This window comes from Perna viridis, chromosome 2, assembly GCF_037379345.1.
Source record: "Perna viridis isolate PV_CMFRI_1.1 ecotype Kerala chromosome 2, ASM3737934v1, whole genome shotgun sequence".
In the NCBI taxonomy this organism is placed as follows: Eukaryota; Metazoa; Mollusca; class Bivalvia; order Mytilida; family Mytilidae; genus Perna; species Perna viridis.
The window spans coordinates 18455794-18468812 of record NC_142446.1 but is presented as its reverse complement, the minus strand read 5'-3'; the positions used below and the strand labels follow the sequence as shown (position 1 = coordinate 18468812).

The window sequence follows — 13019 nt, the reverse complement described above, 5'->3', positions numbered from 1 at the left end:
GCCAGTTGTTTTGTCCACACTTGCCCCCAACTAAACAGGTTTCTGTTGGCTTCGGTTGTATCATGCTAGTGTCTGGGAAGCTTTTTATTTATTTTGCTTTTGAGATTTTTTTCCAGCACTTTAAAAATTTGGCAAAAATAGCTTGGCATGTAAATTTCAATGAGTAATACGTGAAACTTCTTGATTACTAATGGTTTATTTTCAAGGGACAGAGCTTGAAAGTCTTTTACTGAATTTATCCCTATTATATAAATGCTGATGTATTGATTGCAGGGTAATCTTAAGTGTTAATTAAAGAACCATATTTTTACACCGGCTGACTCTTTTAAGTGGGAGGTACATTGGAATCACCTTGTCTGTCCATTATTCCATCAAAATCTTGGCCTTCATAGGACAGATTGATATCAAATTAGGTATATGGCTTTTTTATGGATGGGGCTGACTGGTTGTGCACATTTATTGGTTGAAAGATGAAGGGTTTTGTATCTTAGAAGTAATATCATTCACACTAATTTTTTGTTTTAAAAAAGTTGCCAAGAATTTTCCCTTTGAGTATTATGAGTTATATTTCAGTCTCTATGCTTTTTACATTAATAAAAGAAGTATACTTTTTATGTTTGCAGTTGACAGGAAATTATGTTAGGAATATAAAGCACAAAGAAATAACATCGCAAGATATCAAAGTAGCAATATGTGCAGATCAGGTAATTATATGTCATTGCCAAAGTTAGAATTTTTATATGTCTGTCTGTAAAGAAATTTTTTTACAGGGTAGAATTATATTTAACTGTTTTGGGGGTTAATGAGGTACAAAATTAGATCATGCCAAAAAAAAAAAAAAAATTAACTTTTTTGTTTTTGGTCTGATTTCAAAATTTTTTTTTTTAAATTCCGTCCTGCATTTTCAATCAGATTTCAGATATCTCTTAGCGTTTTCCAGTTATAAGTTGTCAAACTGGCTAAGATAAGTTAGGTAGTTTATTGTATTCTTTATTGTATAAACTGAAATGTAATAAACTGAGAGCTTTAAATGGATGAACCATATTGAATGTACATTTAATGAAACTGGCATTAGATATCATTTCTTAAATCAGGATAGTCAATTTGACTTAAATCGTGTAACTAAAATTTTACAATTTATACAAAAGTGGTTAAGTGACATAAATAATTCTTCAAGAGGACAAATTTATGGTTCATTTAAATTAGAATTTTCACTTGAAAAATATCTTATAATAATACATATACTTCCAGAAACTAGTACGATTTGGATAACTAAATTATGTACGTCAAATCTACATCTCCCAATAGAAACTGGAAGATGGTTTAATGTGTCAAGACAAGAAAGATTGTGTACTTCGTGTAAATATGGAATAGGGGATGAATATCATATTTTATTTGTTTGCAATAACAGTCTAGTAACAGAATTCAGGAGCAAACTTATTTCCAACTATTACATACAGTATCCAAGATTGGATAAATTTACGAAATTACTTACCTACTGTCATATTGATGTTTACAAAAATATAGCCCTTTTTATAAGAAAAATCAGTCAATTATTTTAATATGTACATCGTTTGTCTGTTCTTTCTGCCATCTATGATTTGTATATATGTTTGACCTCATGTTACACATATTATGTGTCTGAGCGTTATCAATAAATTTCTATTTCTAAAAAAAAAAAATTTCTATTTCTACATCGGGAACAATCAACTTATTTAATTTCGGTCCAGTTTTGAAAATTTGAATTTTGAGCTTGATTGTGTCCAAACCGTAGTGTCCAAATGAACTGTAAGTCCCTATGTTTAAGTATATTAATAACTAATATTGTGTTCACACTTGACCCAAATGTGAAGGGTTTGGACCACTGCGGTCATGCTGTACTAAGTGAAGCTCTTAATTTGGAGGTATATAGGTGTCACCCTGTCTGTTTCTATTTTCTAAGCAGCTTGCATTATTGTTATGAAGCTTTTTGGGTGCAAAGTTTGTAGAAATTATGGCTGATGGACATACCAGTAGGCTTTTTTCAACAAAACTTGGTCTCATGTGTTGTACACAACCTATAGTTTAGATTGATAGATTCGATCCCTGTAGTTTGGATTGATTGATTTGATCCCTATGGTTTGGATAGATTCGATCCCTATCTTTTGGATCGATAAATTTGATCCCTATAGTTTTGATTGATTGATTCAATCCCTATTTTTTGGATTGATAGATTTGATCCCTATAGTTTTGGGTGATATATTCAATCCCTGTAGTTTAAATGATAGATTTGATCCCTATAGTTTGGATTGATATATTTTTATCCCTATAGTTTTGACTTGCATGAGTAAAAGACAATATATGTTTTCAGGTTTTAATGGATATGTTCTCTCAGGAGGAAGAAGTTTCAATGCCAGAGCTAGAAGAACCAATCAGATTGGAATCTCTTACATATGAGGAAATTGTCAAAGACTTTATATTTGAAGAGACTCAGTATATGAGAGATTTAAATATGATTATAAAAGTGTTCAGAGCCCCATTTGTAAAACATTTTCCAAAAAGCAAGGTAAATATAACTTCAGTATATTAATTGTACCAAGCTATCTACTACATTGTTAAGGCAATGGATTAAAGCAAGAGTTAAGAAGAATCAAACAGATTGTCTGAAAATATAATAGATATACATGTAATGGTAATGTGAAACAAATATAATTGTCAGAAGACAAACAATTACAGTTTAATACAAAACTGATCAATTAATGTGATATCTTCATAGTATGAAAATGAAATGTGTAGATAAAATGAATCTCTTGTTGGTATTTCAGGATTTAGATGTGATATTCAGCAATATATTAGATATCTATGAGCTGACAGCCAACCTTCTTAGTTCAGTTGAAGAACAGGTAGAACTGGCTGCTGAAAATGCTAAACCTCTAGTTGGAATTTGTTTTCAAGATATGGCTGAGGTAAAAAAAAAAAGATATTAAAAGCTAATAAAATGGTGGGGTGTTTTCAGAGAAAGGTATTATTTGATATGGTAAATCAGAAATAATGTGGTTTTGTCTTCTTTAACCAAAATTGTATTTTATTATTTGTAATTATTTTTCATACAAATTAAAAAAAACATCAGGATGCATTTGAAATTGAATAATCGTAAGCCTGTCACATTTTCACAATGATAAACCATTACTATGTGTTCTGAACATCTGCAAAATCTTGGCTCAAATGTTATTAAAGCAAGGAGATAATTAAAGGCAGATTATGGGAATTTGGCCATATGATCTATTGCCATCACTTGGCATTCATCATCGTCTTTATTAACAAATTTTCAAAACTCTTCTCCTCTGACACTACTTGAGAATTTAGAACCAAACTTCGTTTGAATGTTACTAGGGGTATCCTGCATAGAACTGATGTGGGGGTTTTTGTTCCATTGAAAAACTTGGCTGTTATTACTTAAAATAGAACATAAGGGTCAGACCAAAGTTCTTTGCATACATCTTCAACAAGGGTCCCATGTCTGTCATTTTATCGAACTCCAGCAGACATTTGTGTTGTTCTTTCATTTGCGCAGATCGAGAATAAACTTGAAAAGAAACAACTTTTTAATGAGAAATATTGGAATTTGTGTTATTTCATCACATTCAATGTCTGTTACAAAATATCTAAACGAGTGAACAAGTTCAGTTTTGACCATATGTGGACATTCTAACATGTAAACAAAACATTGTATCTCTCAGACTTTTTCATCACATCAGCAAACAGCCGAAAACTTCTGAGATAAATAAAAGAAAATCATGAATATATTTTATATATTGATTTAAATGGTTAATTGACTTCTGTATAAATAGGATTCAATCGATAAATTAATAATTACAAACAATGACTAATTTGTTGTTTCAGCTCCACATGCTTTTGTTACTTCTGAAAAAATCAGTGGGAAGATGATGCATTTGTAAATCTTTTTCTTAATTCAGTAAATCAAGTAATAAATGTATGAATATTCTCTGAATCACTTCAATTCATTCATGTACGCAGTGGTGCTGTACGTGTACCCTTAATTTAATTCTGTAATCAACTAATCAGTTAAAGGTAAATCAAAGTCACAGGTGGCTGCACATTGGCTAATATCGACACACACCTGTCAATTAATTTCAAATAAACAATTAGGAGACAAGTAGACAGGATGTTTAGACACTAATAAAACCACGCAGACTGTAATTTATAAGCATTGACAATTTTGTATGTCCGATATTGGAATGACATAACCTGACCAACTGGAACCAAATTTGGTATGAATGTTACTTAGGTTATTCTGCTGAGAACTGATATATGGATTTTTGATGCATCGAAAAACATGGCACCAGTTACTGAAAGTAGAACATAGGGGTCAGACAGAAGTTGTGTATCTCTAAAACCATTAGGTTTAGGCAAATTTTGACATGGATAAAAGTGTTCAGCATGATTAGATCTATCTGTGGTCAATTTTTTGTTTTAATCTGTCAACCCATGTTGGAGTAATTGCACTTTTTTTTATTTCTTTATTTTTTATTTTTTTATTTCAGCTTTTTAAATTTTTTTTCCTCAAAAATCTCCTTTGACATTTCTTGACTTGACCAATTGGAACCAAATTTAGTATGCATGTTCCTTAGGATATTCTACATATATTATAAAATGCTTAAAATAGAAATACTTATTAGAAGTACTTAAAATAGAACAAAGGGGTTAATCAGAAGTTTATCTCCAAAACTGTCAGGTTTAGCCAAATTCTTTCATTGCCAAAATGAGCCTACAAAAGTCTGCATGGGATCATAGTTGTTTAGTTGTGGGACAACTCCTTGTTAGAGTTATTGCCTTTGATAGGCGAAAACTTAGGTTTTTAGCTTTTTTTCAGTCAATATCTTAAAAACTATAAAAGATAAAAATTTTCAGTTGATGAAATGACCCTTATGATTTATTGCCCTTGAAAGGCAAATTTTTAAACAGGTGTCAAAGCCTCATGTTTCTATTATCTGAAACCAATTGAAAAAATTGATCACTCCAAGATTCCTTTATCCCACCATTCAGTTTAACAAAGAATGTGGAATACTGTGTTGCCTGTTTTAATATGACCATTTTCAAAGCGCTAGTCTTCTCCAGTTACATATTAAAAAAAAAACTGTTCTGGATCTTTTGTTTACCGTAACTATGATAATATATTTTGATTTTGATATGTTACAGGAAGAAGAATTCAGTGTGTATGAAAAATATGTTGATGATATGTTAGCTCCTCATGGTAAAGAGAGGCTCAACATATTGTTAAAAAGAGAGGATCTCAGTAAAACATTAGAGGTAGGAAAATGCTTATCAGTTGTAATAGAGGCTTCATTTAAGAGAGATGGAGTGACAATTGGTTGTTTGGGCTCAGAATAATGTGGCCAAATGGGGTGGCATGCCTACTAATGGGATGGGTGCACAATAAAAATCAGGCTCAGCGTTTCTGACTAGTACAAAGCAGGATCTGTTTGATAGTTCAATTGTGCATGATATCAGTCACAAATATAACTTAAGGAATTAGGAGTAATTCATGGTTTTTTAAACCCAATTAAGTCACATAACATAATTGTAATTGGGAACATTAATAATTGACTTTAAGTAAATAAATGTTATATGATAATTTTTCAGTCCACCAGAACTAATATACTTGATCTGTCACAGTAACACAAAGTTAATTTATTTTCAGCTTGAAGGGCATGGAATAAAAGAAGCTATGAAATATGTCTTGCCAAAACTTTTATTAGGACCCATATATCATTGTTTACACTATTTTGAAGTCATTAAGGTAAGATTTCCTGATATATTGAAGAGCTGATTTTTTAAGGGCATGTAAAACATAATTTGGATATTTGAAATAGAAATCAAATTTCATCAATTAGCTGAAATGACAAAGATGTTTGAACTGTATGCTCCACTTTCACTGTCAATTTTGTAAGTTTGCATTGGCAGTTTTATAGGTACGTGTATCTGATGCAGTCATTAATAATTGGGGTACCACTTCAAGAAACTTGGTGCTCTTTAGAGTCTCCTTCTGATACTTTTATAAGAAAGTATTGAAGTTTCTTAAGGTTTGGGTGGGTTGTCCCATATTTTATTGGTTCAACTTTAATCATAATGTTCTTTTTCCAAAAAGAAATATTCAGGTTAATTTTGGGGGCTATGTCTTTAACCATTAGAATTAGAGGTCATAAAGGACTGAAATTAAAATATTAATGGTTTCTTGACAATAATTTGATTATAAGTAAATGGATCTACAAAATCATACCTTAAAATTTCATAATATAAAAGAGAGGCTAGAACTGATTTTGGGAATTATTTCCCTTAAAGTTTCGGAATTAAAGGACACATTTAAGCATTATATCAAACTTGTATAACTTTTTGGTATGCTGACTTTAACCATGTATATAGATATTTGATATTTTGCTCAGTTTTTAATTAGCTTCAAGTTTAGGTTCTAAGGGTCCAAAATTAAATTTTGTTTCATTTCTATAAAATTGAATTCTACAAGTTTTTATATCCTGAATATATACATGTCTTTAGAATATGTATATTTGAATGAAATATGTAAACATGCAATTTCTTTACATGTGGCTCCAGATCTTGAGAACATCTCATTGTAATTGCTTCAAACTTGACAGTCATTAGTTATGCAAGGGTTCAAATAAGCATTGCTCCAATCCAAGTCTAGGACCCTCAATTTATGATACCAGACCTTTGAGATACAATATACCTTGGTTCTGGACCTACCATATTTACATTTACTCTTATTGAGGACTTTACACTTTCTTACAGAGGACCTTTCATTGAGGATGAAAAAAATCCAGGACCTTTCACTCTTGAAAGTAAATTTGAACCTGTGGTCCATTTACCTTTTTAATGAACTTTAATAGGGATTTTATACTTTGAGTATGATATACCTATATGGCCATGATCATTACTTCTTGTTTCACTTATGTATATGCCTTCATTCTGCAAGTAGGATCTTGATTGACATTGTCAGTTTTGTAGGATTTGTTTTAGCATCTGCAGAACTTACTCTTTTAACACAACTGAAGAGTCTAAATGAAATATACTAATCTAACCACAGTATTTTTTTATTAATAAAAATTGTGTTGCAGGCTCTAATGACAACAAGTATGAATGAAGAAGATGAGGATTGTCTTAAACAAGCTGATGGTTTACTAATGACTTTAAAGACGATGCTTGAGAGGAAATTCAGTGGAAATATGCCGAAGAAAAAGCCTTGGTTAGTACTTGTAAAAATATATGGCTTTTTTAGAAAAAAGTGTAACTTTAAGATCATGGTGGAAAAATGAAAATGCTGTTTCTTTTGTATGGATTGATGTGCATCAATTATGATTATTTTGATATGAAATTACAGGATACTTCAGCCTTAGACAAACTTTTTTTTCGCAGGTTATATCCAGATCTAACGGTTTTGATGTGTTATCTATTATTTTAGGGAGACATCATTGAGGTTACATGGTAGAACTGGGAGACAGGCAATCGTTCAGAAAATGACAGAGTTGCAGAAAAGTATAGATGGTTGGGAGGGCAAGGATATTTGGCAAAGTTGTAGTGAATACATATTAGGTATAGTACTGCATTAATGCATTCAGTTTAACTTTACCACTTCAGGCTAGCAGTTCTCTCCAGTTTCTCCCTACCTCCCTGTGCTGTCTATAGTTGCATCACCAAGGAATGTTACTTTGCATATTTTAGTTTAACAAACTGGATAAAGAGCTGAATTGCTTTCAGAAATTAAAGGTTTATGATTATAGCTAGTCAAAACAACCAGCTATAATGGGGTTGTAGAACACTGCTTCCATAGTCTATATACATCAAATCTATAAATCTACTGGGTTCACTGAAGATAAGCATAGTCTACTGCATATGCGAAGGGAGATAATTGTACTGAAACTCTGTTTGTTGGGGTTTAACGCCTGCGCAGCAATATTTCAGCTATATTCAGGCGACTTAAACTCTTAAGCAAAACTCCCCCCATTAAATGATGAATGGATTTTAATGAAATTTTGTGAGAAGTTCAGGCCTCATATGTTGAGATGCATGAATGAAGGTGATTTATGGCTGAGTATGTAATGGTTTAATAGGATAAAAAAAATTTTTAAGAAGGGAGAATTCTTTTTATAAGCATGCTTATGGTATCGTTATTTCTAATTGCAGATGGTGTTTTGAATAAGTTTTCCACAAGATCAAAGACTACAGAGAGATATGTGTTTTTATTTGATGGACTAATTGTGCTTTGTAAACAGAATTTGCGGCGGTCTTCAGTCACTGGGGTGCAGCCTGAGTTTAGATTAAAGGAGAAATTTCAAATAAGGAAAATAGATGTGATTGACAGAGAAGATACAGATGGTATGTTACTGTCATATTGAAAGTAATCATCGAATTGTGAAAATTGTCGACATAAGAAAATGAAATGTTGACAAAATGGTAAAACATAACTGTTCAGAGTTATTTCTTGGTACCTTGTGTAATAATTATACTCCCTTAATGAGTGGGTGTTAGGCAAGCATCATCTTTCCTTCATTTCATTTGTTTGAATTCTGTTGAATTTAGTTGGCTACTACATATAAAATTGATATCAAAGTTGGTATGTTGCTTCAGGTTAATGGGCATTTTAGTGGCTGTTTGATATCAACTTCCTGTATATTTCAAATTTTTATGATGTAGATTTTAAATCTCAGCTTCCCATGATGGGATGTCTGCATCTTAACTTCATTGATAGGGTAATATATATTATAAGAAGACATGCAGGTTCATGTTTTAAAGCATAAAGTTGAATTGTTTGGTGTTGATATAGCAAAGATATAACAACAATAAATAAAAGTAAAAGTGTTTATTGTCTTCTAGCTGCAGTACCTATGGTGAATATAGAAAGCTAGGAGTTAATCTCTCGAACACACGCTTATCTTCAGATTATGCCAAACATTGCTATCATGAATCTCTCTTAATCTCGTTTAATCAACTTTCTTTTTAGCTCACCTGGCCAAAGGCCAAGTCAGCTTATGCCATCACTTGGTGTCCGTCGTCGTCGTGGACAAATTTTCAAAAATCTTCTCCTCTGAAACTACTAGACTGACTTGGCATGATTGTTCCTGAGGGTGTTGCCCCGTGCAGGTCCAGGTGTCAAAAGAATAGGCCTGCAGCAGCGCTAAGCTTGTCGTAAAAGGCGACTAAATAGTGCTCAGAAACCTAGCCGGGGGCTAGGCGCTCTGCCCACAGAGCAACTGGGATGTGTGCCCCAGGTGGTGGAATGGGGTACCCCTGGCATGTTACATGGGTTGTCAGGCTATAATACGGAAAACCTGACCGCAAACCATAGTGGTGCACCGTGTTGGGAAAGATGCCACGTTCCTCGCACGTTAAAGAACCCTGCTGTGGTATTCGATAGGAGTAGGAACCTTTGCGCTCCGCCACAGGAGGCTAAATTGTCCGACCTTACCCATCCCTCCCTTTTTCTAGTGGCAATCAAAATTTGTCGACCCTACTGTCTTTGTGTCCCATCCCGTTTTTCATTTCATCATCATTTCATGTTCATTTTATCATCCGTTTCATGTTCATCGTCTGAATATAGCTGAAATATTGCTGCTCGGACGTTAAACCCCAACAATCAATCAATCAATCAATCCTGAGGGTGTTCTGCAGAAAATGACCGTTGGGATTTTTGATCCATGAAAAAACAAAAACATGAAAATAGAACATAGGGGTCAGAAGGCAGTTTTTTTGCAAATACCTCAAAAACCGTTGCCTTTAGCAAATGTTTGGCATGGGTAATATGGTTCAGCATCATGAGACGGACTTATGCCGAAATTGTCAAAACGATTCATCAACTGATGTAGGAGTTGCGGACCCTGAAACAGTTTTTTTTGCATTTTTCGAATGTACAACTTTGAAAATCTTCTCAAAATCCATTGCACAGAATTCAGTTAAATTTTCCATGTATGTTCCTTAGGTTATCCCACACAAAATGACTGTTGGTATTATTGATTCATGAAAAAACATGGCTGCTGTTATTAAAAATAGAACATAGGAGTTAGAAGGCAGTTTTTTTTCAAATAACTCAAAAACTGTTGCCTTTAGCTAATTTCTGGCATGGGTAATATGGTTCAGCATCATGAGACGGACCTAAGCTGAAATTGTCAAAACGATTTGTCAACTGATGTAGGAATAACGGCCCCTGAAACAGTAGTTTTTTTTTCATTTTTGCATGTGCAACTTAGAAGATCTTCTCAAAATCCATTGCACAGAATTCAATGAATATTGGCATATATGTTCCTTAGGTTATCCCACACAAAATTACTGTTGGGATTTTTTATTCATAAAAAAACATGGCCGTCTTTACTAAAAATTGAACATAGTGATCAGAAGGCAGTTTTGTTGCAAATAACTCAAAAACCGTTGCTTTTAGCAAATTCTGCTGTGGGTAAAATTGTTCAGCATCATGAGATGGACATATGCCGGTATTTTCAAAACGATTCGTCAACTGATGTAGGAGTTACGGCCCCTGAAACAGTTTTTTGTTGTTGTTGTTGTTTTTTGTTTTTGTTTTTTTTTCACATGTACAACTTCGAAAATCTTCTTCTCTAAAACCATTTAAGATCATTGAATGAAAATTAGCATAATATTTCTTTAGTATAATGCGCTCAAAATGACTGTTGTGATTTTTAATCTGTGAATAGATATGGCTGCCTATACTAAAAATGGAACTCAGAGGTCGGAAGACAGGTTTTTGGAAATAATTAAAAATTTGTTGCCTGTAGCAAAATTCTGGTTCAGGTCATGAAAATGCTATTAAAAGCATTTCCTGCATTTGACAATTTAGTTGATTTTAACTTAGCCTGTCTCAATCCTGAAGTTTTTCAAATAAGCAAATGGTTAACCAGGTGAGTGATTCAGGCTCTCTTGATCCTCTAGTTTATTTTTGGTCCAATTTTGAAAATTTGAAATTGAATTTAAAACTTTTTGTAATATAGTGTCCAAACCATTTACTGTGTCCATAATGAATTGTAAGTCCCTATGCTGAAGTGTGTCAAAAACTAATATTGTGTCCACACTTGCCCCAACTGTTTAAGGTTTGACCACAGTGGTCTGATCATGCTGCACTCAGTGTCAACAGTGAATTTTTTCATTATATACTTAGGTGTAGTTGTGTCATAGCTTTACTTAACCTCTTAATTTACACCATGTAAATGGAAATATCTGTCGAGTTATTGCAAATCATTTAAATTATTGTTAGAATATGTCAAAATGAAGAAGAATTCTATTTTGTAGAAGACTGTTCAGTCAGTGCCACCATAAGCTTGAATCTTATATAAAAATAAAGTTATTTATGGATAATTGTTATTCATTTAAAAGAACACAAATTTGCAATAAATATTTTCATCAGTTGCAAATTAAAAAAAAATTGAAGAATGTTGCCTTCTACAATATATATTGTAAATTTGATTTTGAATTTACATTTAAAATAAAACACAGAGTTGATATATCATTGTTTTGAAAGTTGTATGTAAACTTCTGTAAGGAATAATTGAGTTGCCATTTTACATTTATTAAATGATTGTGAATTGCAAATTATCAACAAATTTTATAAAATATACTAAAGGATTCAAAAATGTTGTTAGATTACTAAATTCTAAATTTTATAGAATCAAGAACTTAATTTTGTATTTTTGTTAAGTGTTAACTGCTGTGAATATTACAGCATATTAAAAAGTGTAATTACTGTATACATGATAATATTTTTCAGACATCAAGCATGGGTTTGAAATTCAAGCTAGAGATAATCCAAGTCACACTGTGTTATTAATGGCCAAAACTGCTGAAGAGAAAAGTAATTGGATGGCAGCCCTCATATCATTACAGACAAGAAGGTATTTAAAGGCGTATTTCCTATTTTTATTTTTAAGTGTGTCACAAACTAATTATTTGTCCTCACTTGCCCTGACTGTTCAGGGTTTGACCACTGTGGTCGTATCATGCTGCAGTCTGCTAAGCTTTTTATTGATAAATGATATCTGTTTCATTTTGTTGAAATATTCGTGGAACTAACAATGCTGACTTCTTTCAAATAAATATAATGGAATATATTTATATCCCCACTTTCAAAGTAGAGTGTATATTATAGGATTAAACACTGTTTTTCCAGAATTTATCAGTGTGTGAAATTGGACCATTTACTCACAAAATAAATAAAAGTCTGAAGGACTTTGACGTACTGTTTGGGGGTGAATGGTTCGATTTTACACAACCATAAATTTTGAAATAAAGTGTTTAATCCTTTTAATTCAAATCCCTAATTATTCCAAATATGTTAATACTTTTTCTCATTCAGTGAAATTGACACCTGAAATTGACATTGCAAATGGCAGCATTTAACTGACAACGTGACATGGTTGTCAGTTTCGATATTCACAGTATTTATAGGCTGCTGATAACTGTATTCTTTCAAAAATTGTAGTTTGGAATATACAATGCTGGAATGGAATAAAGCAGATAATACCGTTTTAAGCCTCTTAATGGCTTGTTGTTTTGTCAAAGCGATTGTAGACATGCAACAATATGTACATTGAATTTACACTTGTAAAAACTGTCATCGTTGAGGTCATAAAAGGCGAACAACCAATCATAATGCATGAAAAAGGCATTTGCTTATTAGATTGGAATTATAGTGATAGGGATGTCCATTGTCCATCTGACTTCCTTCCATTATACAGAGGGTACCCGTCACTTAACCATTACTCCTCCTGCATGACTGAATGGAATTTAATGAAATTTTCATGATCATTAAAAATTATTCTTATACCCCCACAATGTCTGTCTGTCCAAACTATTTTCTAAGCAGCATGCAGTATTGATGTGAAACTTTGTGGGATGAAATATAACCACACAAAGATGTGCATATTGTCAGGAATTAATGTTTGGATAAAAATTGTAGAAATGATAACTGTTGAATTTACACCATTTCATGCATTATCCACATG

At 32.5% G+C, this 13019-nt stretch overlaps 1 protein-coding gene across 1 annotated transcript in view; it reads left to right on the top strand.

Moving 5' to 3' along the window:
• Positions 1 to 13019, top strand: part of LOC148623907 (son of sevenless homolog 2-like) — a 41162-nt gene that overhangs the window by 9435 nt on the left and 18708 nt on the right. Inside the window, exons 4-12 of the mRNA XM_088566211.1 lie at positions 624 to 704; positions 2351 to 2545; positions 2805 to 2945; positions 5200 to 5310; positions 5702 to 5800; positions 7134 to 7261; positions 7478 to 7608; positions 8200 to 8391; positions 11786 to 11909. Coding sequence (XP_088422337.1) covers positions 624 to 704; positions 2351 to 2545; positions 2805 to 2945; positions 5200 to 5310; positions 5702 to 5800; positions 7134 to 7261; positions 7478 to 7608; positions 8200 to 8391; positions 11786 to 11909 — 1202 coding nt within the window. The remainder of the gene's footprint in view (positions 1 to 623; positions 705 to 2350; positions 2546 to 2804; positions 2946 to 5199; positions 5311 to 5701; positions 5801 to 7133; positions 7262 to 7477; positions 7609 to 8199; positions 8392 to 11785; positions 11910 to 13019) is intronic.